This window comes from Schistocerca nitens, chromosome 2, assembly GCF_023898315.1.
Source record: "Schistocerca nitens isolate TAMUIC-IGC-003100 chromosome 2, iqSchNite1.1, whole genome shotgun sequence".
Taxonomy (NCBI): domain Eukaryota; kingdom Metazoa; phylum Arthropoda; class Insecta; order Orthoptera; family Acrididae; genus Schistocerca; species Schistocerca nitens.
The window spans coordinates 582,509,559-582,536,865 of record NC_064615.1 but is presented as its reverse complement, the minus strand read 5'-3'; the positions used below and the strand labels follow the sequence as shown (position 1 = coordinate 582,536,865).

At 39.9% G+C, this 27,307-nt stretch overlaps 1 protein-coding gene across 2 annotated transcripts in view; it reads left to right on the top strand.

Annotated features, from left to right (window-relative positions):
* LOC126236646 (phospholipid scramblase 1) overlaps positions 1–27,307 on the top strand; it is a 149,033-nt gene that overhangs the window by 91,377 nt on the left and 30,349 nt on the right. For both annotated transcript variants that reach the window (XM_049946106.1, XM_049946105.1), the window contains exon 6: positions 7,365–7,529. In XM_049946106.1, the coding sequence (XP_049802063.1) occupies positions 7,365–7,529 (165 nt within the window). The remainder of the gene's footprint in view (positions 1–7,364; positions 7,530–27,307) is intronic.

The following is a 27,307-nucleotide window of genomic DNA, read 5'->3' as shown; positions in this document are numbered from 1 at the left end:
GAGATTCCATTTCTAATCTCATCTGTTTTTGAGGAAGCTCAGATCCTTTGACTGAGATTACAAAGAAGGAGTACAAGTGTGTGATATAAAAAAAAGATAAATTAAAACAGCATGGATTGGATTTTATAAACTAAATGTCTTCCAGTGTGCCAGAAACAGAAAGTTTACAATATTGTCTTACAAGTTTTGACTTATGCTAGCACCCTTGTGATTTCTCACTGAGCAGTGAAGAGATGCATGTTAGGAATTATTAAAAGAGACAATTAAACATAGAAATGTATTTTGAAACTAACTAGACAGGAAAACACAATTGTGATGTAAATGAAAATGAAATAGTGATGTGAAGAACACTTAGTCAGGCAGTGGATAGTAGACGGACCTAGGAAAAGACCAAAGTATAAACCTAACGGAATGTGGGTAGATGAGATTAGAGAAAGTACCGTGGTAACTAAAGCTCTTTGAAGCCTTTGTTGGACAGCAGATGTGAAAAGGTCGATTATGGTGATGGTATATTAACTCAACAGCCAAGTGTTAGAATACAAATTCAAAGCTTTATACCCCCATCTCTCTCTCTCTCTCTCTCTCTCTCTCTCTCTCTCTCTCTCTCTCTCACTCATTCACTCCTCCCCCTCTCCCCCTCTGCCCTCTACACCATGCCCACTCCATCCCTCCCCCTCGTACCCTTTCTGCATGCCTTTGGCCTCTAACCGTGGTATGTTTATGATGGATATTTCAAGTAGCATCACCATTCAGAAACAATATTATATCGTAATTAACCCTAAAGCTACTACTGGGCAGCCAAAGTGGCAGCCTGTGTGAAATATCCATTTTACCTCTCTTCCTGTTCCCTTCTTCTGAAACTGCCATTGAAAGACCCTTCCCTCATCCCATAACTGTAAAAGGATGCTGTTACAACAATCTCACTTCTATTACAATAGTGTCATAATGAAATAAGTATTATCTAACAGATCCCTGCTGTTAATACTTATGTGGCAACATGGCAACACTGTACTTGATTTACTTGGCTGCCACTGGCATGACACTCAGATTTAACAACACAGCTGTAATTGCTACACCACTACAGTATTACTAAATTGTAATATTTTTGCATTGGATGTTGAAGTGCTATTCTATTTGTGATGCTACCATTCCTTTTCTTTCAATTAGTCCTTTCCTAATTAGGAATTACCTGCGTTTCACAGTGCAGCATCGGACATTGGAAAGTTAACAGCCACGTGCTGTATCTGCTCATTAATACTTTTATCAAAGTGCAGTTTATTATGTGATTGTGCATACAAGCTAGTGCACAAATAAACATAAGTAATTTGAATTTTGATTGCATAGAGATGGAAACATTATCTGAACCATTCACCATTTCATCATTTTGAGATGACTGTACAAGAAACCTTAGCATAACCCATAAAACAATATAATAAAATCACTTGAATCTGTCTACACTTAAGTACATGAACCATCATAATATAAAAAACACTTCAGTAAGTATAAGGAATTACTACCCAGAAGATAATTGTACAGTTAACCTTCACTGGGCTGAAGGCTCAGTGCACACTGTGGTGGGTGGTGTTTTAATCAGAAACTTTTAACTTATTTATTTATAAGTTGTTACTGTCTGCAAAAGTAAGTGAAAGTTCACTTTATTGTAATGATATGATAATAGTGAATATAGTGAATGTAATTTTTATGACATTCCTTGATACTTTAAAAATATTAGAATTCTGTCACATGCAAAAAGATGTACCATTTCCCTGATTTCAGTTACGGCAATGCCTACTCTTTGTAATATAGAATTTGGCATATTATCTTTTTATGTCTACTTCTTGGCATAGTTCACAGCTAGATGATATTTTAGGTGGAGAAAGGTAGATCTTTAGAATTATGGGTGCTGATCATCTTTTGATGTTATAAATTGCTTTTCCATGCTATTACTTTGTTCTGGTAACTGTTGTTGAACATGGGAAATGATATTAGTTAAGGGCAACACAAGTTTGAAATCACTCACACTTTGTGAATAAAAGCACATTGTGCACTATGCTGTTAATAATAATGATGATGATAATAATAATATAATTATTCAAAAATTAAATTAGCGCACTGGAGAGAAATTGGCTCACAACTTAACTTTCAGTAATGGCTGCTGTCCGACTTGTTCACAGTTTCTGATAACTCTCAGAATAAAAACATTTCGATGTTCAGTTGCTGTACTGAGCTTTAAGTTTGCTTCCATTGAAAATGCCACATAAATTTCTAACAGCTGTACCACTTTAACTTATGGCTCTTGAAGGTAGCTTGCATTATTGAATACATAATATGACATGCTAGCCAGCATGCATTGGAAGCCTTTCAATGCCCATATTAATGGCTCCTCATTATATGCAAATATAGAGCCACAGTTAATCCACTTGGTCATTGTACAGCTACTGAAGATACTACTTTTTCACAAGTAGCATTATTAATACAGTTTGTCGAGACATTATACTGTTTGCTCACTCATTTTTACAGAAGTGGCTTTGCACTATGAATCCTAAGAACAGACATCTTTCTATCACTCCTAAAGAACAACTTCATAAGCAAGACACACAAAGACTAATGAAAAAGTTGGGCTTGCATAGTGTCCTTTGTCCCGCCATCTTACTTACATCACATCCAAATAATACTAACCATTTCTCTCTCTTTAAATATGTAATGCTTTTTACAATATTATTAAATTCTTTGTTTTACATGTAACAAAACCAACATTTTGACAAATAATTCATTTTATATACTACACAGAAAAGAATGCCTTATATTACATATTTTTCTCGCTAGGTGATAACATCCTTCAGTACAGTTCTTAGCATATGATGTCGCTTGGCCTTATTTCATATTATTTCCACTAGATGACATATGTTTATGTTTAATTTTGACACTCACTTTCAGACAGATCGTCTGGTCTACATGTGTTGCCATCTCATGAAGTGAATATCATTTTTGAGATAACGATAATCAGTATGCATACATGTATCCATTACATATTCTTTTTAGGGCTTTCATATTCTTCTGACTGAATTTTAGAGTGAGAATATGACAGTGGGAGTGCTTTTCATAGAAAACCTCAACTTTCATTGCTCTCAGTGTGATACATGAAGCAGTTTATAAACTGCAGCAAAGCAAGAGCATGTTATCCTCAATGTGGCCAATAAAACACTTCAGTTTTTAAACCAATCATCATGTTGCTGATCTTTGTTATATTTAATTACAGCAAGATGGTAACAGGTTAGTTATAATACACCGAGCCCTTTTGTTTCAACTGGCAGTATATTGAATGAGCTGAGTTTTTAAAACTTCTTTAGTGTGTGGCCTGCTTCTCAGACTGTTATGGGCAAGATTTTATGCATTTCTGTGCTGATATCTTGTGACCTTATGTGATAAATAGTTATGATTTTTTTCAGTTCTGATTTCTCTTCATCTAATTATGTGTCAACGGTGTACATTAAACAAAGATTACACTACACATTTTAAATTAATTTATTTCAAATTTGAGTGCTTGGAACAAAGTCATTACTCTTGCCACTACATTATCGTCATCACATCATCAACCAGAACAAGTTTTGCTTTCAACTTAGCATACAGTCCATTACATTTATCATTAGAGCATTGTTTTAATCATAAGGCTTTACTTGAATTTCGGAAATAGAAATCATTTATAAACTAGTATATGTTAAGTCTTTCAGTTTGTTAAACAATAGTGTAGGGCATGTATCTTGTTTGTCTCTTGTCATGTCTGAAGCTTATTTTGTATGTCCATAAACATATGTGTATGTATACATATTTATATCTAAAAACACAGATGATGTGACTTACCGAACGAAAGTGCTGGCAGGTCGATACAAACACAAACATAAACACGAAATTCAAGCTTTCGCAACAAACTGTTGCCTCATCAGGAAAGAGGGAAGGAGAGGGAAAGACGAAAGGATGTGGGTTTTAAGGGAGAGGGTAAGGAGTCATTCCGATCCCGGGAGCGGAAAGACTTACCTTAGGGGGAAAAAAGGACAGGTATACACACACACACACACACACACACACACACACACAGACACAAGCAGACATTTGTAAAGGCAAAGAGTTAGGGTAGAGATGTCAGTCGAGGCGGAAGTACAGAGACAAAGATGTTGTTGAAAGACAGGTGAGGTATGAGTGGCGGCAAATTGAAATTAGTGGAGATTGAGGCCTGGCAGATAACGAGAAGAGAGGATATACTGAAGGGCAAGTTCCCATCTCCGGAGTTCTGACAGGTTGGTGTAAGTGGGAAGTATCCAGATAATCCGGATGGTGTAGCACTATGCCAAGATGTGCTGGCCGTGCACCAAGGCATGTTTAGCCACAGGGTGATCCTCATTACCAACAAACACTGTCTGCCTGTGTCCATTCATGCGAATGGACAGTTTGTTGATGGTCATTCCCACATACACTCCTGGAAATTGAAATAAGAACACCGTGAATTCATTGTCCCGGGAAGGGGAAACTTTATTGACACATTCCTGGGGTCAGATACATCACATGATCACACTGACAGAACCACAGGCACATAGACACAGGCAACAGAGCATGCACAATGTCGGCACTAGTGCAGTGTATATCCACCTTTCGCAGCAATGCAGGCTGCTATTCTCCCATGGAGACGATCGTAGAGATGCTGGATGTAGTCCTGTGGAACGGCTTGCCATGCCATTTCCACCTGGCGCCTCAGTTGGACCAGCGTTCGTGCTGGACGTGCAGACCGTGTGAGACGACGCTTCATCCAGTCCCAAACATGCTCAATGGGGGACAGATCCGGAGATCTTGCTGGCCAGGGTAGTTGACTTACACCTTCTAGAGCACGTTGGGTGGCACGGGATACATGCGGACGTGCATTGTCCTGTTGGAACAGCAAGTTCCCTTGCCGGTCTAGGAATGGTAGAACGATGGGTTCGATGACGGTTTGGATGTACCGTGCACTATTCAGTGTCCCCTCGACGATCACTAGTGGTGTACGGCCAGTGTAGGAGATCGCTCCCCACACCATGATGCCGGGTGTTGGCCCTGTGTGCCTCGGTCGTATGCAGTCCTGATTGTGGCACTCACCTGCACGGCGCCAAACATGCATACGACCATCATTGGCACCAAGGCAGAAGCGACTCTCATCGCTGAAGACGACACGTCTCCATTCGTCCCTCCATTCACGCCTGTCGCGACACCACTGGAGGCGGGCTGCACGATGTTGGGGCGTGAGCGGAAGACGGCCTAACGGTGTGCGGGACCGTAGCCCAGCTTCATGGAGACGGTTGCGAATGGTCCTCGCCGATACCCCAGGAGCAACAGTGTCCCTAATTTGCTGGGAAGTGGCGGTGCGGTCCCCTACGGCACTGCGTAGGATCCTACGGTCTTGGCGTGCATCCGTGCGTCGCTGCAGTCCGGTCCCAGGTCGACGGGCACGTGCACCTTCCGCCGACCACTGGCGACAACATCGATGTACTGTGGAGACCTCACGCCCCACGTGTTGAGCAATTCGGCGGTACGTCCACACGGCCTCCCGCATGCCCACTATACGCCCTCGCTCAAAGTCCGTCAACTGCACATACGGTTCACGTCCACGCTGTCACGGCATGCTACCAGTGTTAAAGACTGCGATGGAGCTACGTATGCCACGGCAAACTGGCTGACACTGACGGCGGCGTAGCACAAATGCTGCGCAGCTAGCGCCATTCGACGGCCAACACCGCGGTTCCTGGTGTGTCCGCTGTGCCGTGCGTGTGATCATTGCTTGTACAGCCCTCTCGCAGTGTCCGGAGCAAGTATGGTGGGTCTGACACACCGGTGTCAATGTGTTCTTTTTTCCATTTCCGGGAGTGTAGAAAGCTTCACAGTGTAGGCAGGTCAGTTGGTAAATCACGTGGGTGCTTTCACACGTGGCTCTCTCTTTGATCGTGTACACCTTCCGGGTTACAGGACTGGAGTAGGTGGTGGTGGGAGGGTGCATGGGACAGGTTTTACATCGGGGGCGGTTACAAGGGTAGGAGCCAGAGGGTAGGGAAGGTGAAGGTGGTTTGGGGATTTCATAGGGATGAACTAAGAGGTTACGAAGGTTAGGTGGACGGCGGAAAGACACTCTTGGTGGAGTGGGGAGGATTTCATGAAGGATGGATCTCATTTCAGGGCAGGATTTGAGGAAGTCGTATCCCTGCTGGAGAGCCACATTCAGAGTCTGATCCAGTCCCGGAAAGTATCCTGTCACAAGTGGGGCACTTTTGGGGTTCTTCTGTGGGAGGTTCTGGGTTTGAGGAGATGAGGAAGTGGCTCTGGTTATTTGCTTCTGTACCAGGTCGGGAGGGTAGTTGCAGGATGCAAAAGCTGTTTTCAGGTTGTTGGTGTAATGGTTCAGGGATTCCGGACTGGAGCAGATTCGTTTTCCATGAAGACCTAAGCTGTAGGGAAGGGAGCATTTGATGTGGAATGGGTGGCAACTGTCATAATGGAGGTACTGTTGCTTGTTGGTGGGTTTGATGTGGATGGACGTGTGAAGCTGGCCATTGGACAGGTGGAGGTCAACGTCAAGGAAAGTGGCATGGGATTTGGAGTAGGACCAGGTGAATCTGATGGAACCAAAGGAGTTGAGGTTGGAGAGGAAATTCTGGAGTTCTTCTTCACTGTGAGTCCAGATCATGAAGATGCACGGCCAGCACATCTTGGCACAGTGTTACACCGTCCGGGTTATCTGGATACTTCCCACTAACACCAACCTGTCAGAACTCCGGAGATGGGAACTTGCCCTTCAGTATATCCTCTCTTCTCATTATCCGCCAGGCCTCAATCTCCGCTAATTTCAATTTGCCGCCGCTCATACCTCACCTGTCTTTCAACAACATCTTTGCCTCTGTACTTCCGCCTCGACTGATATCTCCACCCAAACTCTTTGCCTTTACAAATGTCTGCTTGTGTCTGTGTATGTGCGGATGGATATGTGTGTGTGTGTGTGTGTGTGTGTGTGTGTGTGTGTGTGCGAGTGTATACCTGTCCTTCTTTCCCCCTAAGGTAAGTCTTTCCGCTCCCGGGATTGGAATGACTCCTTACCCTCTCCCTTAAAACCCACATCCTTTCGTCTTTCCCTCTCCTTCCCTCTTTCCTGATGAGGCAACAGTTTGTTGTGAAAGCTTGAATTTCGTGTGTATGTTTGTGTTTGTTTGTGTGTCTATCGACCTGCTAGCACTTTCGTTCAGTAAGTCACATCATCTGTGTTTTTAGATATATTTTTCCCACGTGGAATGTTTCCCTCTATTATATGTATACATATTTATTAACATATATTTCTTTCTTTCCTTCTGCAGAGCATGGAAGTATCATCACCTCCAGGAACTACTGTTGGATATATTCAGCAAGAATGGAGCATTCTGTCACCTCAGTTTAGCATAAAGAATGCAGCTGGTGATGTTGTGCTGAGGATTGAAGGGCCAATTTGCACATACAGTATTTGTGGTGATGTAGAATTTAAGGTAAGGTCAAACTTGTCGAATCTGGCCATGGTATTAAGAGATGCTGCACGTGTGCTATCTACGTAGATGTCTCCAACAGCTTCAGTACTCTAGAGACGGTGGAGAAAAGTGTACAGAAAACATAAGTAGTTAAGCAACAGGTCTAACAGGACAGAAAAAACACATGTTAAGGCTAGTAGTATTCAGAGGGTGAAAGACTAAGAAAGGCACTTCTGCTAAGGCATCTTCACGGGAGGGTAATGTCAGAAGGAGTACAAAACTTCCTGTGTGTACTGAACATCAAATAGCTAGTATTTTCTTGCCAAGTGAAGGTTCTGCAAAGTCATCTCTGATTTAGGCTTTCTAGAGGCAGTTCTCCATTGGGAAGATATTTTAATGATGTTTGAGGGAAGGGGATTTGACTGTAGCCTTATCTAAATGATGACATGATTTGAGTCACTGAGAATGCTCCTTACACTAATATGAATTTTGTCTCTCTCTCTCTCTCTCTCTCTCTCTCTCTCTCTCGGCAATATTACAAGCCATGGATGAAACACACTGTCAGATGAATAAATGTAATATTTGAGTAGTTGCTAAAAGGATGGAGTAATTATACATGAATGTGACTGATGTAATGCTTAAAACCACATATGCCATCATCTGTATCTGAGCATTTTAATAGGAGTAAAAATATTTTCTATATAAACTGTGTTCCATGTCTACGGTTTAGAATGGAGTGTTCATTCTAGTGCAGAAGTTTTTTACAGGTTGCCAGCAGACACCAAGCACACTATTATACAGTCAGATCTTCATAAAGATTTCATAGTGGTGCAGAGATTGGCAACTTGCTTTAATGTGAAAGTTGTGCTCCTCACTAAATGCAGGAAAGTAGACTACAATATTAGTGAGTAACTGTTGGAATCAGTCAACTCATACAAATACCTGGGTAACAATTTGTGGAAATATGAAATGTATTGATCACATGTGCTCAATAATAGGTAAAGCTGTGCGACAGACTTTGATTCATTGGTACAATATTGGGAAAAAGCTGTTGGCATACAAGGGAGACTATTTACAGCACACTCCTGCACCTATATTAGAGAAGAATGAAAAATGCTCCTATCATAGCACAAAAAAAGGTGAATATGTCCAGGACAAAAAATGTGAATACATTCTGGATGGAGTTAGGGATGCAAAAGAAGGGAACTATGTAGCTTTTCAACTTATCTGGCAGCTTCAAAGATATTTAAATCAAAACATTTTCACATATTTGCGCGTTTTTACTTCTTATGTTAGTTCACATGTCTTATCCCCTCCCCAGAAAAACTTTATTAGCTATTGCATGTATGCTCTTCATCCATATGATATTGTGTATTGTTTACTATGACTGTCAAATCTTCTGGTTTTTGGGCACAAGATCAGAGACTTCATCCTATCAATTGCAAGACGCAGGTGTGCCAACACCTTGCAGCTGAGAGAGCTCATTGAGCTGGGGAAACAGAGTTAGATGGTAGTTTGAGGTACTCTGATGCACATTCGCCAATTCATATGCAGCAAGGGAAGTCAGACTCAAAATTGTATCAATAAATTGTCAAAGTATTCGTAACGAAGTTCCTGCTCTCCAGGTCAATTCTCATGCTCAAATTATTCTTGGGATCGAAAGCTGGCTGGGATTCAAAATGGGAAGTCTGAGATATTTAGCGAGGAATGGAATGTATATTGGAAAGATAGGAGGAGGAGCGTTTATTGCAGTTGACAAAAATATTGTTTCTATTGACGTGGAAGTTAAGTGTGACAGTGAAACTATCTGGTTGTGTGTAACAGGTGTAGGTGAAACCAAGTTAATTGTTGGATGTTTTTACTGGCCAGTCAATTTTCCTGTGACAGTTGTAGAGTCTTGAAGTCTGTAGTCAGTAGCTAGTTGGAGGTGACTTTTTACATAAAACATAGAACAGGATGTCTATGGATTCATTTCGAGGAGTACAGACAGACAGTCATGTGAAAATACTTTTGAACGTGTTTACTGAAAACTGTCTTGAGCAGCTAGTTCAGCAGTCCACACACAGTGGACATGTTTTGGACCTTGTAGTTACAAAGAGGCAGGACCTTATCGACAACATCAGTACAGAAACGGGTATTAGTGATCATGATGTCACTATAGGAGCTATGGTTACTAAAGTTAATAAATCAGTTAAGAAGGTGAGGATGGTATTTCTGCTAGAAAGAGCAGATAAGCAGTTGTTAGCATCTCACACAAGGAACTGACAGTATTTAGTTCCAGTAAGTTGGATGTAGGGGAATTATGGACAGAGTTTTAGCAGATTGTAAATCATGATCTGCAGAATTATGTGCCTATTCAGTCAGTTAAGGATGGAAAAAGACCCACTGTAGGTTTAATAACAAGGTTCAGAAACTGCTGAGGAAGCTGAAAATATCTATGCATGAAGCATGCAACTACTATCACCGTCACACCTTAGTAAAAGATCTGGCTGAGAACTCGAGAAAATTGTGGTCCTATGTAAAATCACTAAGTGGTTCTAAGGCTTCCACCCAGTCACTTTTCACATGTCATACTGTGAACTCTGGATGAAGGGCAGCAGCAGATTCCGTATTTCTAGATTTGCAGAAAACATTTGACATAGTGCCCCATTTCAGGCTGTTAAAGAAGATACAAGCATAGAGAAAAAGTTTACAGATATGTGAGTGGCTTGAAGACATCTTAAGTTATAGAACCCAGTATGTTCTCCTCAATGGTGAATTTTCATCTGAGACAAGAGTATTGTCAGGAGTTCCCTGGGAAGTGTGATAGGACTGCTATTATTCTGTATGTACATTAATGATTTGGTGGACAGGGTAGGCAGCAATCTGCAGTTGTTTGCTGATGATGCTGTGGTGTACGGGGAAAGTGTTATCTTTGAGTCACTGTAAGAGCGTACAAGATGACAGACAAAATTTCTAGTTGGTGTGATGACTTAGAGCGAGCTCTAAATGTAGAAAAATTCAAGTTAATGCGTATGAGTAAGAAAAACAAACCTGTAATGTTTGGATAAGCATTAGTAGTGTCCTGCTTGACACAGTCACATCGTTTAAATATCTGGGCATAAAGTTCCAAAGCAATATGAAATGAAAAGAGCATGCGAGGATTGTGGTAGGAAAGACAAATGGTCAACTTCAGTTTATTGGGGGAATTCTAGGAAAGTGTGGTTCATATAGGACACTAGTGCGACCTGCTCTTGAGTACTACCTAAGTGTTTTGGGAACCATACCAGATTGGATTAAAGGAAGACTTCGAAGCAGTTCAGAGATGCACTGCTAGATTTGTTACTGGTAGGTTTGAACAACATGCAAGTGTTTTGGAGATGCTTTGAGAACTCAAATGGGGATCTCTGGAGAGAAGGCGACATTCTGTTTGAGGAACAAACAGTATTGAGAAAATTTTGAGAACCGGCATTAGAAGCTGACTGCAGAACAATTCTGTTGCCTCCAACACACATTGCTTCTAAGGACCACAAAGATACTAGAAATTAGGACTCATATGGAGGCAAATAGACAGTCATTTTTTCTTTGTTCTGTATGCAAGTGGAAGAGGAAAGGAAATGACTAGTAGTGGTACGGGGTACCCTCTGCCATGCACCATAAGGTGGATTGGGGAATATCAGTTTAGATGTAGATGTAGAGCTCATGAAAAAGTGCAAATGTGTCAAGGTGTTTTTATTTAAATGTCTTTGAAGCTGCCAGAGAAATTGATAAGCTAGTTCCCTTCTTTTAAATCCCTAGGTCTGCCCAGGACATACTCAGCTTTTTTGTGCTATGATAGGGGTATTTTTCATTCTGGTTCCCAACTTCTACTCTACTATAATTTTAACATTAGACTGTCATAGCTTGGCAGCCAATGTAGATTTTTGTTGAGGAGGAGGAGATTAGTGTTTAACGTTCCGTCGACAACAAACTCGGATTAAGGAAGGATGGGGAAGGAAAGCAGCCATGCCCTTTCGAAGAAACTATCCCGGCATTTGCCTTAAGCAATTTAAGGAAATCGTGGAAAACCTAAATCAGCTTGGTCAGATGTGGGTTTGAACCGTCGTCCTCCCCGGATTTTGTTGACTCCGGTGACAACTGATCTGGTGTAGGCTTTTTATTGCCTTTTAAACCATGTTCCTTGTATCATGTCAATGGATAAGGCTCTCACAAAACAACAAGACAAACATTAGTTACATATATTTGTCTACCTCAATACAAAATTTGAACCAGACTGAAACACAGAACTGGCACAAGTAAAAAAAGCTCACAAAAAATGTGTTTTTTTGCATATAAATTCCAAATGAAGCTAGATTTTTGAAAGCAAGATTTCAATTTTATCTTAAAATGCGGTTTTATTTATTTTAATCACTTTAAACTGTTTCTGGGCATTCAATTCATGTAAGAATGAATGTGTTTTGCTACATTTACCTCAACTTTACTTCATTATATCCCGGCAATGGATAAAGATAATTTGATTAAAAAAATTTTCGCTTGGAGTTTATCCATTTATCTTACTTAGTGCAGAGTTTAAACTGATTCGTACAAATTTAAAGTGTAGAAGTGGCACACTGAAAAAAAAAAAAAAAAAACCTTCCAGACCAACATATTTTTTGCACATATTTTCATGTAAAATCCAAAAGGTGCAAATAAAAACTGATTTGCACAATTTGCCTGGGCACCAGCTCCAATTCATTGTTCAAACTATACTTAATATACTGTATCATAGCTACAGTATGACAGGGATTTGAATGGCTAAACAAATGGCAACCACTCTGGGTTAAACCAAAAACTTTGTACCCCATGTTCCTAGGTCAAATAGGAACTAAGAACAATAACCCACCCAAACTGGGATTCTGCGTGTGGCCTTCTCAAACATATTTGTTACAGCACTGTATCAATACTGATCAAGTGTGTGGAACTCATATGAACTAGGACTAACTGGAAATATTGAATGTATACGAAGAATGGTAGAACATATGATCACAGCTTTGTTTAACTCGTGGGAAAAATTGAAAACTGGAAATTGAAGACTCTTGGAGTTAGATGTGGACTATCCCACGAAAGTCTACTTACATAGTTTCAAGGTCTTTTCGTGGAGCATTATGTTCCCCCGGCTGTTTTTAGCTTTCCCAACCTCTCAGCAGCAACACCCGATTTAAATGTCTTCTCTATTGCCATGTAGTCCAGTCAACGAAGGAAAATTAGGGGGAAAAGTTCATATAGTCATAAATTATTTTACTGTGGTAGAAGGGAGAGTCATGAACAACATACTAAAAATTGTGATCACTGGGGAGTGAGTGTGGGGGGAGGGGCTGTTTGAAGGTCACTTTTTTCCATTTTTCTTGAATAACATGAATACCATTGCTTGTACCAAAAATGTTTCCCGGTACAAAATTAAATTACATTAAATTTCTTACAAAAAAGGCCCTGTTCCTTTTTGCTCTAGGGCTAATAGTCTCAGCATTGCAGGGGATGAAAAACTCGCAAATAATTAAATATAGTGCTTCAATGGTTTAAATCAATATTTATTGATAAATGAAGTGGGTTAAAAACAAATGTTAAAAATGTGTACCGCATGTAGATGCATTAGAGCCATGTTATGGGAGAAATTGTGTTCTGAGTGCATAACAGTGAGGAAAGAATAAGGGTGAAGAGTAGAAACATAAAGGAAAGTAGATTGTTAGATTGTGGTCATCTTGTGCACCAACTTTAGCATTCTTCCAGGAAAGGCAATTTCCTCCTCCATGAGCAGTGCTCGTTTCCTCCTCCATGAGCAGTGCTCGCTTTTCAGTTTACTATACCTCTCCACAATTTCCTGTGTAATCACCTTATGTGAGTTCTCAAAATAGTTTCATTGAGCTCGTGTTAGGGAAAGTGCAAGTAATCATAAATGAACATTAAATACACAATGAGATTTTATCCAGAGAGCATATTGGCTATGGCATTGAGGTCATAGGAACAGCATTGTTGTGCTCAAAAAGGAAAGAATTGACAGTGTTGGAAGCCAATCACAGAAGGAAAGATCAAAAGTTCTCTCATTCCTGCCATTCTAATGGTTATTAATTTCCAGGTCTGTGTAATTGAAGAAATAAACCACATTTAAAATTCCCCTAAATCAAATTCTTAATATTTCTTAATTCATCAACATTACAAATGGTCATGGAACACTCCCGTATCTCATTCGACGGCTTTTATAAATATGGTTAATGAAATGATAACAATACTTCTTGCATTACTGATAATATATAAACGAGGTGGTACCCTCTCCAGTTATACAAGAAATTTGGAAAATAATAATTTTGTTTCCCAAGTGATGCATTTCAATTTTAAAAGCATAAATTACTCACAGATGTTCAGGAGAATGTGCTTTAACTATTTGTTGAATTTTGATTGTTAGAGGCATTTATCGAACTACGGAAGAGAGCTGACAGTATGCAGTCCATGGTAACAGCACTGTAGATCACTGTTGCCATCTAAATTCTAGATCAGGCTCATCCAGACTCTGCTCCTGGGGTGCTAGCACCTGCGATGATTTCCAGAGGCCAGCGCCCCAGGCGAATTCTTATGTTGTTGCAGTGGCCAAGCCGTGTCACTTAGCTGACCGTGCGGCCTGCCCACCGTGCCTTGCCATGATGCTGTACATATGCTTCGTACAGAATACATACCACTGCGCCAGCAACAATCAAAAGCATTGATGTGACACAAAGCCGTTAGTCAACAGATGTAAGGCTACAGTGGATAAAGATGGATGGTCAACAACAGCAGACAAAAAAAAAAAAAAAAAAAAAAAAGAGAGAGAGAGAGAGAGAGGATCGGTGCATCTGCATAATTTAAACCTGAGTGGGAAATTAATTTCTTTTGAACTGCTGTCAAATATCTTGCCAAATGTTTATTATGTCATCGGAATCTCATAAATTTAAAAAGTACTTGATTGAACAGCACTTAAATAACTGTCATTAGATCAGTTCAAAAATTTGTCACAAGAGGAACACCAGTCAGAGCTTGAAGAACTGAAAGAAAATTTCAAGCAGCATTACAGTGAAGTGTTTCCTATCATGTGACTCTTTAGCATTTATAAAGATGGTAAATAAAACTGTATTTTATAATCTGATATGTCACATAGCAATGCGCCAGTTATCGAATATCAGATCATCAACAAGAAACATTTCTTTTAAGTTAATTTTTATATTTGGGTTGCATTAAATCATGTCACACAGACATAAGAAAAAGTTTCAGGTACATTAGTTTTTGCCACTTTCTGAAAAGCCATCACAAACACTCCCTCGGACAGCAAAGTGTTGTTAAGAGTCATTCTGTGTTTTTGTGTATTTGTGTTTTGGTGGATGGGAAAACAAATGTTATAGTTTGCTCAATGTTTTCAATTAATTAAAACACAGATATTCCAATAGATAAAAATTTATTTTGGAACCACATTTTGCTGTCCTTGCTAGTGTCTATGACCGCTTTTCAGAGGAACTGGGAGAAAAATTGTAAAGTTGTAAGGATTTTTTTTTCTTTTTTTTCCATGGTAGGAGCAGAAAATAGGTGGGCAAAGTTTGCGTGTAAGTTACAAATGCTTGCTGAGAATTGTGAAAGCAGGGAAACCCTTTGCAGCTGAGAATCTCATCAGAGATTGTCTGGTCGACTTGGCAGCATGTATTTGTCTAACAGACCTCACAGAAAATTTTTAAAAAATAGCTCTTTCATCTCAAAGTGTTGCTCACCAAGTCGAGGATATGGCCTCGGATATGGAGCAGCAGTTATAAGAGAGCAACACACTTCCTTTCATTTTCTGTTGCTCTTGATGAGTCCACGGACATTGTGGACACAGCTCGTCATATTCATTCGGAGTGTCAATGGCAATCTGTGTGTCGCCAAAGAATTTCTCGACCTTATACCATTAAAAGACACAACCACTGTAGTGTTTCGAGAATTTCTGTGCAAATTCTAGAATCACTCGGCCTTCTACCATCTTGAACACACGATATTTTAAATGTGAGTGGGAGAAAGGAACCCTATCTACTGTTTGAAGTTTGTCATACAAAGACGGTAGACACGGCGATCGAACAGCACCAACAAGTACTTGTCGGTCGGTTCATGGAAGTCGTAATGAAGGCACACGGCAGCACCAAGGAACTTCTGTGTTATTCTGTGTTGTTATGTAACTGTGACTATTGTTAGTCACGAAAGAACAATTGAGTGAAAAAAGATTTTTAGTAACTTTTAACTTGAACTTGCTAGAGGCAAGACGTGTGTATGATTCCTGTATAATAGAGTCGTGGTTATAAAGCCAACTCTGTTGTAAATGAAACTTAATTGTTTCTAATGTGAGATGACACGGGTGACTTACAAGAAGTCAATTGTTTATGTGAGAAGTGTGTATTTTGTTCTTTGTGGAAGTTCAAACATACCGATAGTTGTTGAAAAGTATTATTTGAGTTCCTCATTATTCACAAAGAGAGAGAGAGAGAGAGAGAGAGAGAGAGTCTTAAAGGTTCCTGTGACTAGCATCATTCTTCGGAGAAGAAGTTTGTAGAGATTCCAGAAGCCGGCTATCCAGAGAAGAAGATCGGCTGAGCATTCTCAACTATGTCAACTTGTGTAAGAGAAGTGGGAAGTTTGCACTTACACTCACACACCCTTAGTCATCAGAAATGTTAGACCACGGGTTCGGATATTTTTCTAGCCATGGAAAATGTGTTCAAGTTAATGGGTTTAAAATGGGAATGCCTGACCAGCGTAACAACAGATGGAGCCCTGCCCTACAAGGGATACACACTGGATTCCTGGGTTATGTCAGGTCAAAAATGCCTGAAGTCAGCTGTTCCTTATTCATGGCAGTCCATTGTCTGATACATCAGGAGGCAGTTTGTGCGAAGATTGTCAACATAAAAAATATTATGGACACAGTTGTTCGAATGGTTGATTATCTTCGCTTACATGGACTCACCATTGCCAATTTAAAGAATTTCTGGCTGATATCGAAGCAGAATACCAGGACATCCCCTACCACACCTAAGTAAGATGACTGAGCAGAGGGAAGGTGCTTCATCGGTTTTTCTCCTTGAGGGATGAAATCAATACATTTTTGAAAATGAAATGACATCCAGAAGAATTACTTCATAATTCTAAGTGGGTGGTGAATTTGGCTTTTTTGAGTGATCTAACTGGTCATTTAAATATTTCCCTCCGAGGTGAAAATCACTCTGCTGTTGATTTAGTACAGATGATCCAAGCATTAAAAAAAAACTATTTTGTGGGAAAAACAGTTGTGTGAAGAGAATTGTGGACACTTCCCTGCATTAGATAGTGTTAAAGAAGATGGGGATTTTTCAGATTATGTTTAGATCATTTGTGGATTACAAGAAGAGTTTGAAAACAGATTTTTGGAGATAAGTGAGCTTCAGCCAGACTTAGATATATTTGTTTGCCTGTTTTCCCTTCGGGCAGAGGATGTCTCATAAGTGTTTCAACTAGATCTGATTGACCAGCAGTGCGGCATCCGCCTGAAAGACCTCTTTCTTATGTGTAAAACTTCAGATTACTTTTACAGCTGTTTTCCACAAGAAAAGTATTTTGGTTCCACATATGTTTGTGAGCGCTTTTTCCCTCTTTTAAAGATTACTGAAACTAAGAGCTGTACACTACTTAGCGATAAAAATTTGACTATTTCTTTGAGGTTAGCAATCTCCCACAATATTGTACCAAACCTAGACAAAATCATTACCTTGAAAATGAAAAACTTGTAAAATGTTTGTTGTCTTCTTTAACAGTATTGACTGTAAGGATGAAAGGTCTTTATAACCTTATTTCTATTTTTTTAATAAGTTTTCAAACTTGGTCAATTAAAATTATTGTGTACAAAACAGCAAACTAAGGATCTGATGTCTAAACTCTCAAAAGGGATACAAAAAGCTGTAACATGAAGTACAACAAAAAATATTTACTTGCAACAACTGACAGTAAGAATGAGACTCTGTATCCTTTGCATAAAATTATTTCTAAAATAGAATGTTGATGACACCAGTTCATTTAAGAAACTGATACATCTTTCAGAAGACACCTAGTGTACATATGACTAGTATGCATGTGCAATACTAATAGAATCAGCCTGTAGGTCAGAAAAATTCTAAGTCGTTCTTTGATTCTTGTTTTGGAAATTGTTTTCTAAAGCTTTGCGTAGTAATTCTGCCACACAAACCTTAATTGTTACCTAACTAATAAATGGTTTGCTTGTTTTACCACTCATCGACCACTTTTACAGAGTGCGCTTCTTCTGTTATTTTGTTTATGTTGAATCTGACTGTTGGACAGTCCAGCACAGAGCAGTGCTGTGCAGTTTCACTCGCTCCACAACTCTCTCTTGCTCCTATGCCAACATTAGCAACACACGGGGTGGTGAGCTACCCTGCCTTGCGCCCACCAGGACAATTCTTGTATGAGCCTATTCTAGATATTTCACAGTTATGCCATGTGGGTTCTGTTACCAAATCAATTTTGATGACATTCCATCCTTGAATCGAGACATTAAGCTCAGTGGCTCCCTTGGTGCTGTTCAGTGGTGTTTGGCGAATTGCTCCATGTCCTCATCTCAGACACTACAGTCTACACATACTTATCACTGTCACGTATGGTAAACATTTAAAAAGGAGACACACGATTCATGCTACACATTGAAACTTCAGTTTCCCCACTTAACAGTGTCGTATAACCCTACTTCTTTTTTCTTCACAAAGTCATTTATCTACATTATTTCCTTCATCAGATAGGGCACCAGACTAGCTGACGAGTCATTACTGGTAAATCTGATCCCATCCAAATTTCTGGCAGGGTTCAAAATCCACATCAAAGTCTTTTGTATTGATACAGTGTGGAAGATTCATAATTTGCTATGTACTAATTGAAGATACATGCTGTCATGAGCTGAAGTTCTGCTGCCTGAAGTGGGAAAAATATTAGGTAGTGAAATATTATAAAGCCATTCAAAATGCATTCAGCATTGTGCACAAAACAAAAAAGGCTGCATGTTAAATTTTTGTGATAATTTCGCAGAATGTATTTTATTGACCGTCTTACAGAAAATCACAGGTACTGTACCACAAAAAAGTATGCAAATTTGATTTTAGTTACATTAGATGCCAGCTTTACCAGCAGAAGTAGCCTCCAATACATTCTGTATCCCTGTTGTCAATTTTACAACAGCAAGGATTGATTTTGTCCTGGTAACTTGGAAACAACAATTAATTAAGTAATATTCCTATATAACTAATAAAACTAGATGTATGCCATTATTTATTAGGCCTACTTGTTCGTTCTTAAGACTACTCTCACTTTATCGGTGTGGTGGCTGGTGGGAGCTGCCATTTCCATTCAAGTTGGAAGATAGTGGATGAACTCTAACACATATACAACAAATTCTAATTGCTGTCAACCTTAGCTGTGTACTAAGAGTATCTTCATTGAACATATCAGTAAATTTCAACAATTTTAAACTCTAGTACATAAAACATTTCTGGGACTTAATCTCCACGTGCTTTTGTTTACATACATGTAGGTACACTGAAGACTGTTGTTGGTGCTGACTGAAGATGTTCTGTTCCTATCAAAATAGCTACTTATGTCAGCCCCCAGATGAGAGTCATCTTAAGGTGAACAATTAGTATGGCAACATTCTATCATAAAATATACTGCTATGAGAATAACAGATCTAACACTCTCGTGAAGAAAAATCATCTAAATGTACAGCATTGTGTGCAAAGATTATGGTAAATCATCTCTCTGATATCTTTGCTTTATGTGTCTCATCTGTATTACAACACATACATTCAGCAGCCACATCTGTTGGGTATAAAATAACATCTCCATAAAAACTGAATAGTGATCTATTCAACACATTATAATATGCTCCACTGATCAGTTATATTGATCAACTACTCTTGGGGCTAGTTTATTATGTGATCATAACACTGTATTGAAATAAAACTTTCATTAGTGTCACAGCACTCAGTAAAGACATGAAAATGATTAGTTTACACAATCTTGTTGGAACTCCATATGTGTGCTGTGTATTGGTGTTAATAATTACAGATAAAGCATCAATATATCAGTTATTATTTCTCATACTTCAGTGCTATCATCAACTACCGAATACAAATATGCGGTCAGTTGAGTGATGCAAACAAAAATTCCAAACTGCAAGAGATAACTATCATAATAATGGCTAATTCTAGAAGAGCAAATAGCTGTAGGCATCTATTCAAAAGACCATTTTACAGTATAAGTTTCTACAGTATAATATGAGGGTAATCCCAAAAGTAAGGTCTCCTATTTTTTTATAAGTACATAGACCTGTTTATTTCTACAATGATGTACTTCAGTTTACAGCTTGAACATTTAGCTATTTTCGACATAATCACCATTTCTGTCGATGCATTTTTGTAGACACTTTGGCAGTTTTTGCATGCCCGTGTCATACCAGCTCTCTGCCATGCTATTCAGAAAGTTATGAACCTCTTCATTCACCTTTCTTCTTTCAGGTGTAAAGTGGTATGCTCAGGTTTCGTCACCCATGACAATTGAGTCCAGAAAGTTGTCCTGTTCAGCTGCAAGGCAGTGAAGAAATGCACGGGAAGCATCAACTGGCTGCATGTGGTCCTCAGTCAGCATGCGTGGCACCCATCTTGCGTGCACCTTCCAGTCATTCAGTGTTTCTGTTAAAATTCTGTGAGTGGTGCTTCAGGAAACCTCAGGAACCAACATGCAGAGAATATCCAGTGTGATTCACTGATCTTCATGCATGCTTTGCTCATCCTTCAACACTGTCTCCTCAGAAATTGACGGTCTCCCGCTCCTTTGTTCATCGTGAATTTCGGTCCGACCAGCTGCAAACTCTCTACACCACTTATGAACGTTTTTGACATCCATGCACGACTCATCATACACTTCCATGAATTGGCGCAGTGCCCTTTGCATTCAAAAACCAAATAACTATGCACAATTCGCACTTGGCAGTAACATCCAATGGGAGCTCCATTCTCAATGGCTGCCAAGCCAAGTCTGAGCGCCTATCGCGGCGTGCACATGTTTACACACAGTGTTTGAAGCAATCTTCATAACTGTGTGACCAACTGCCACGCAAACAGAGTTATGTACTTATAAAAAATAGGAGACCTTGCTTTTGGGATTACCCTCGTACTACTGTTTGCATGGGAATATACAAAAAAGTTCAATAAAAATGAAGATATACATAACCATGCTACCAGAAACAGTATAAAGTTAAAGAGTTCTGCAACATACACAGCTAAACTTGAAAGGATTAGTGCTTATATGACAATAAAGCTCTACAACTGTTCACCATTTCATATTTCAAATATTAGTTTTAAAGAGAAATTTAAGCAAACAATAAAACTAATCCTTGTAGAAAGTCCTTTCTATTCAATCAATAACTAACACTAAATGCAAAAAATTAGAAATTAGCATACAATGCAATGAAATTAAAAGGTGCATAGATAGAGAGGGAATAAATTCAAGACGTGTTCTTATGTATGGTAAAACAGAAATAGAATGTGTGTAGATAGGTTGTCAAGGATGTACAAAATGTCTTATTATATATGGTGTTATTGTATTTAAAAATTGTGGTGTTGTTGTTGTTGTCATGTACTTCAGTCTAAAAGCCTGTTTGATGCAGCTCTCCACACTGCTCCATCCTGTGCGAGCCTCTTCATCTCTGAATAACTACTGCAACCTACATCCTTGCATTTCAAAAGCATCTATTCTCTTCTTGTCTAAACTATTTATTGCCCATGTTTCACTTCCAAACATGGCTACACTCCAGACAAATACTTCCAGAAAAGACTTCCTAACACTTAAATCTATATTTGAGATTAACAAATTTCTCTTCCTCGGAAAGGTTTTCTTGCCATTGCCAGTCTGCATTTTATATCCTCTTTACCTCAGCCATTGTCTGCCCAAATAACAAAATTCATCTACTATTTTAAGTGTTTTGTTTCCTAGTTAATCCCCTCAGCATCAAGTGATTTAATTCAACTGTATTCAATTAGTCATGTTTTGCTTTTGTTAATTTTCATCTTATATGCTTCTTTCAAGATGCTGTCCACACATTCAGCGGTTCTTCCAAGTCCTTCGCTGCCTCTGACAGAATCACTGTGAACCTCAGAGTTTTTATTTCTTCTCCCTGGACTTTAATTCCTATTCCATATTGTTCTTTGGTTTCCTTTACTGCTTGCTCAGTGTACAGATTGGATAGCATTGGGTATAGGGTGCAACTCTGTCACACGCCCTTCTCAATCACTGCTTCCCTTTCATGCCCTTCAACTCTTATAACTGCCATGTGATTTCTGTACAAGCTGTAAATAGCATTTTGCTCCCTAGCTACCTTCAGAGTTTCAAAGAGATGATTCCAGTCAACTTTCTTAAAAGCTTTCTCTAAATCTACAAATGCTATAAACATAGATTTGCCTTTCCTTAACCTGTCTTCTTAGATAAATCGTAGGGTCAGTATAGCCTTGTACGTTCCTACATTTGTCTAGAATTCAAACTGATCTTCACTGAGGTGAGCTTCTACCAGTTTTTCCAGTCTTCTTCTCTAAAGAACTCATTTTAGTATTTTGCAACCATGACTTATTAAACTGATAGTTCAGTAAGTTACACAAATGTCAGCATCTGAACCAGAATTATTACTTTCTTCTTGAAGTCTGAGAGTATTTCACCTGTCTCATACATTTTGCACACCACAACAGAGGGGTATCTGTTTAGAGAACAGACAAACATGTGGTTCCTGATGAGGGGCAGCAGCCTGTTCAGTACTCACAGGGGTAACTGTCTAAATGATTGGATGATCTGGCCTTGTAACATCAACGAAAACGGTCTTGTTATGCTGGTACTGTGAACAGCCGAAAAGCAAGGGGAATATACAGTCATAATATTTTCCAAGGGCATGCAGCTCTACTGTGTGGCTAAACGATGATGGCATCCTCTTGGGTAAAATATTCCAGAGCTAAAATACTCCCCCATTCAGATCACTGAGCATTGTCCCTTACATTGTCACTACTGCCAGGGCTCTCTGACCTTGGAATAGCACCCCAGCGTTGGACGTAATGGGAAAGTCCTGTACCGTAGGAGATCTTATAGATCTTACAATTAAATGTTTCCCTGTGACATTTAAGTCTCTTCACTATCTACGATAATGATCGAAGCAGAAGAAATGAATTAAAATTTGTGCCGTGGCCTGGTCTTGAACCCAGGTCTTCTTGCTTGCTAGGCAGAAATGCTAACCATTACACCACCACAGCACGATGCTCAACATTGTTGCACCAACTACCCGGAGGCAGTTGTGGACTCCAACCAAAATTTATTGGTTATGAACTGTAGATCAAAGCCAAATAAATTAGGAAAAAAGGTAGGAAATTAGGTAGTTGGGACCTGGATAAGTTGAAATAACCAGAGGTTGTTGAAAGTTTCAGAGGGAGCATTAGGCAATGGTTGACTAGAACAGGGGAAAGTAAGAAAGTAGAAGACAAATGGATAGCTTTGAGAGTGAGGTAGTGAAGACAGCAGAGGATCAGATAGGTGAAAATACGAGGCCTAGTACAAATCCTTGGATAACACAGGAGATATTGAATTTAACTGATGAAAGGAGAAAATATCAAAATGCAGCAAATGAAACTGCTGAAAGAGACTACAAAAATTTAAGAAAATGAGATTGACAGAAAGTGAAAGGTGATTGAGTAGGAATAGCTATAGGACAACTGTAATGATTTAGAAGCATGTTTCATGAGGGAAAATATAGATACTGCCTGCGGGAAAATTAGAGAGACCTTTGAAGAAAAGAGAACCAGCCGTATGAATATCAAGAGCTCAGATGGAAAACCAGTCCTTAAAAAAGATATATTTTGATAATTAAGTAGTGTATGTAATAATTATTGTGTTACACTGACTGCGAATATGTACTTGAATGTGATCCATATGTATACATCCACAGTTGCTAAATAATAATAATAATAATAATAATTCTGTCTTGTATGAAAATTTTCTCTTTCAAGAACTGTACTTTCACTGCAAATACTTCAGCAAAGATTACAGTTGGGTATACTTGCAAACTTGTGTATATGTGTGAAATGTTATGTTGCAACACAATCCTATATTTTTGCCACACTTCATCTTATATTCTTTACTGATGAAGCCATCTCTGGTGATGAGGTATGAAGTACTGTAGCTGGAGTTGTGGCTAGTAACATCTCATTCATACATGCATTTTTATTTGAAAGTCTTGTTTTATTGCACTCGGAATATATATATACAGGGTGTTTCAAAAATGACCGGTATATTTGAAACGGCAATAAAAACTAAACGAGCAGCGATAGAAATACACCATTTGTTGCAATATGCTTGGGACAACAGTACATTTTCAGGCAGACAAACTTTCGAAATTACAGTAGTTACAATTTTCAACAACATATGGTGCTGCGGTCTGGGAAACTCTATAGTACAATATTTTCCACATGTCCACCATGCGTAGCAATAATATGGCGTAGTCTCTGAATGAAATTACCCGAAACCTTTGACAACGTGTCTGGCGGAATGGCTTCACATACAGATGAGATGTACTGCTTCAGCTGTTCAATTGTTTCTGGATTCTGGCGGTACACCTGGTCTCTCAAGTGTCCCCACAGAAAGAAGTCACAGGGGTTCATGTCTGGCGAATAGGGAGGCCAATCCATGCCGCCTCCTGTATGTTTCGGATAGCCAAAAAGCAATCACACGATCATCGAAATATTCATTCAGGAAATTAAAGACGTCGGCCGTGCGATGTGGCCGGGCACCATCTTGCATAAACCACGAGGTGTTCGCAGTGTCGTCTAAGGCAGTTTGTACCGCCACAAATTCACGAAGAATGTCCAGATAGCGTGGTGCAGTAATCGTTTCGGATCTGAAAAATGGGCCAATGATTCCTTTGGAAGACATGGCGGCCCAGACCAGTACTTTTTGAGGATGCAGGGACGATGGGACTGCAACATGGGGCTTTTCGGTTCCCCATATGCGCCAGTTCTGTTTATTGACGAAGCCGTCCAGGTAAAAATAAGCTTCGTCAGTAAACCAAATGCTGCCCACATGCATATCGCCGTCATCAATCCTGTGCACTATATCGTTAGCGAATGTCTCTCATGCAGCAATGGTAGCGGCGCTGAGGGGTTGCCGCGTTTGAATTTTGTATGGATAGAGGTGTAAACTCTGGCGCATGATATGATACGTGGACGTTGGCGTCATTTGGACCGCAGCTGCAACACGGCGAACGGAAACCCGAGGCCGCTGTTGGATCACCTGCTGCACTAGCTGCGCGTTGCCCTCTGTGGTTGCCGTACGCGGTCGCCCTACCTTTCCAGCACGTTCATCCGTCACGTTCCCAGTCCGTTGAAATTTTTCAAACAGATCCTTTATTGTATCGCTTTTCGGTCCTTTGGTTACATTAAACCTCCGTTGAAAACTTCGTCTTGTTGCAACAACACTGTGTTCTAGGCGGTGGAATTCCAACACCAGAAAAATCCTCTGTTCTAAGGAATAAACCATGTTGTCTACAGCACACTTGCACGTTGTGAACAGCACACGCTTACAGCAGAAAGACGACGTACAGAATGGCGCACCCACAGACTGCGTTGTCTTCTATATCTTTCACATCACTTGCAGCGCCATCTGTTGTTGAAAATTGTAACTACTGTAATTTCGAAAGTTTGTCCGCCTGAAAATGTACTGTTGTCCCAAGCATATTGCAACAAACGGTGTATTTCTATTGCTGCTCGTTTAGTTTTTATTGCCGTTTCAAATATACTGGTCATTTTTGAAACACCATATATATATATATAAAGATGATGTGACTTACCAAATGAAAGTGCTGGCAGGTCGACAGACATACACACAAAATTCTAGCTTTCGCAACCAATGGTTGCTTCTTCAGGAAAGAGGGAAGGAGAGGGAAAGATGAAAGGATGTGGGTTTTAAGGGAGAGGGTAAGGAGTCATTCCAATCCCGGGAGCGGAAAGACTTACCTTAGGGGGAAAAAAGGACGGGTATACACTCGCACACACACACATATCCATCCACACATATACAGACACGAGCAGACATATATATATATATATATATATATATATATATATACAGACACGAGCAGATATATATATATATATATATATATATATATATATATATATATGTCTGCTCGTGTCTGTATATGTGTGGATGGATATGTGTGTGTGTGCGAGTGTATACCCGTCCTTTTTTCCCCCTAAGGTAAGTCTTTCCGCTCCCGGGATTGGAATGACCCTCTCCCTTAAAACCCACATCCTTTCGTCTTTCCCTCACCTTCCCTCTTTCCTGATGAGGCAACAGTTTGTTGCGAAAGCTTGAATTTTGTGTGTGTGTTTGTGTTTGTTTGTGTGTCTATCGACCTGCCAGCGCTTTCGTTCGGTAAGTCACATCATCTTTGTTTTTAGATATATTTTTCCCACGTGGAATGTTTCCCTATATATATATATATATATGTGTGTGTGTGTGTGTGTGAATATAATAGGGAAACATTCCACGCGGGAAAAATATATTTAAAAACAAAGATGATGTGACTTACTGAACGAAAGTGCTGGCAGGTCGATAGAAACACAAACAAACACATTCACACACACCAAATTCTAGCTTCCGCAACCAATGGTTGCTTCGTCAGGAAAGAGGGAAGGAGAGGGAAAGACGAAAGGATGTGGGTTTTAAGGGACAGGGTAAGGAGTCATTCCAATCACGGGAGCGGAAAGACTTACCTTAGGGGGAAAAAGGACAGGTATACACTCGTGCGCACACACACACATATCCATCCGCACATACACAGACACAAGCAGACATTTGTTTGTGTTTCTATCGACCTGCCAGCGCTTTCGTATGGTAAGTCACATCAGTCACATCATCTTTGTTTTTAGATATATTTTTCCTACGTGGAATGTTTCCCTCTATATATATATATATATATATATATATATATATAGAGAGAGAGAGAGAGAGAGAGAGAGAGAGAGAGAGAGAGAGGGGGGGGGGGGGGGGAGGGAGGGAAATATATATATAAAAACAAAGATGATGTGACTTACCGAACGAAAGTGCTGGCAGGTCGATAGACACACAAACATACACACGAAATTCAAGCTTTCGCAACAAATGGTTGCTTCATCAGGAAAGAGGGAAAGGCGAAAGGATGTGGGTTTTAAGGGAGAGGGTAAGGAGTCATTCCAATCCCGGGAGTGGAAAGACTTACCTTAGGGGGAAAAAACGACAGGTATACACTCGCGCGCGCGCGCGCGCTCACACGCACACACACACACACACACACACACACACACACACACACACACATATCCATCCGCACACACACAGACACAAGCAGACATTTGTAAAGGCAAAGAGTTTGGGCAGAGATGTCAGTCGAGGCGGAAGTACAGAGGCAAAGATGTTGTTGACAGACAGGTGAGGTATGAGTGGCGGCAAATTGAAATTAGCGGAGATTGAGGCCTGGCGGATAACGAGAAGAGAGGATATACTGAAGGGCAAGTTCCCATCTCCGGAGTCCTGACAGGTTGGTGTTAGTGGGAAGTATCCAGATAACCCGGATGGTGTAACACTGTGCCAAGATGTGCAGGCCGTGCACCAAGGCATGTTTAGCCACAAGGTGATCCTCATTACCAACAAACACTGTCTGCCTGTGTCCATTCATGCGAATGGACAGT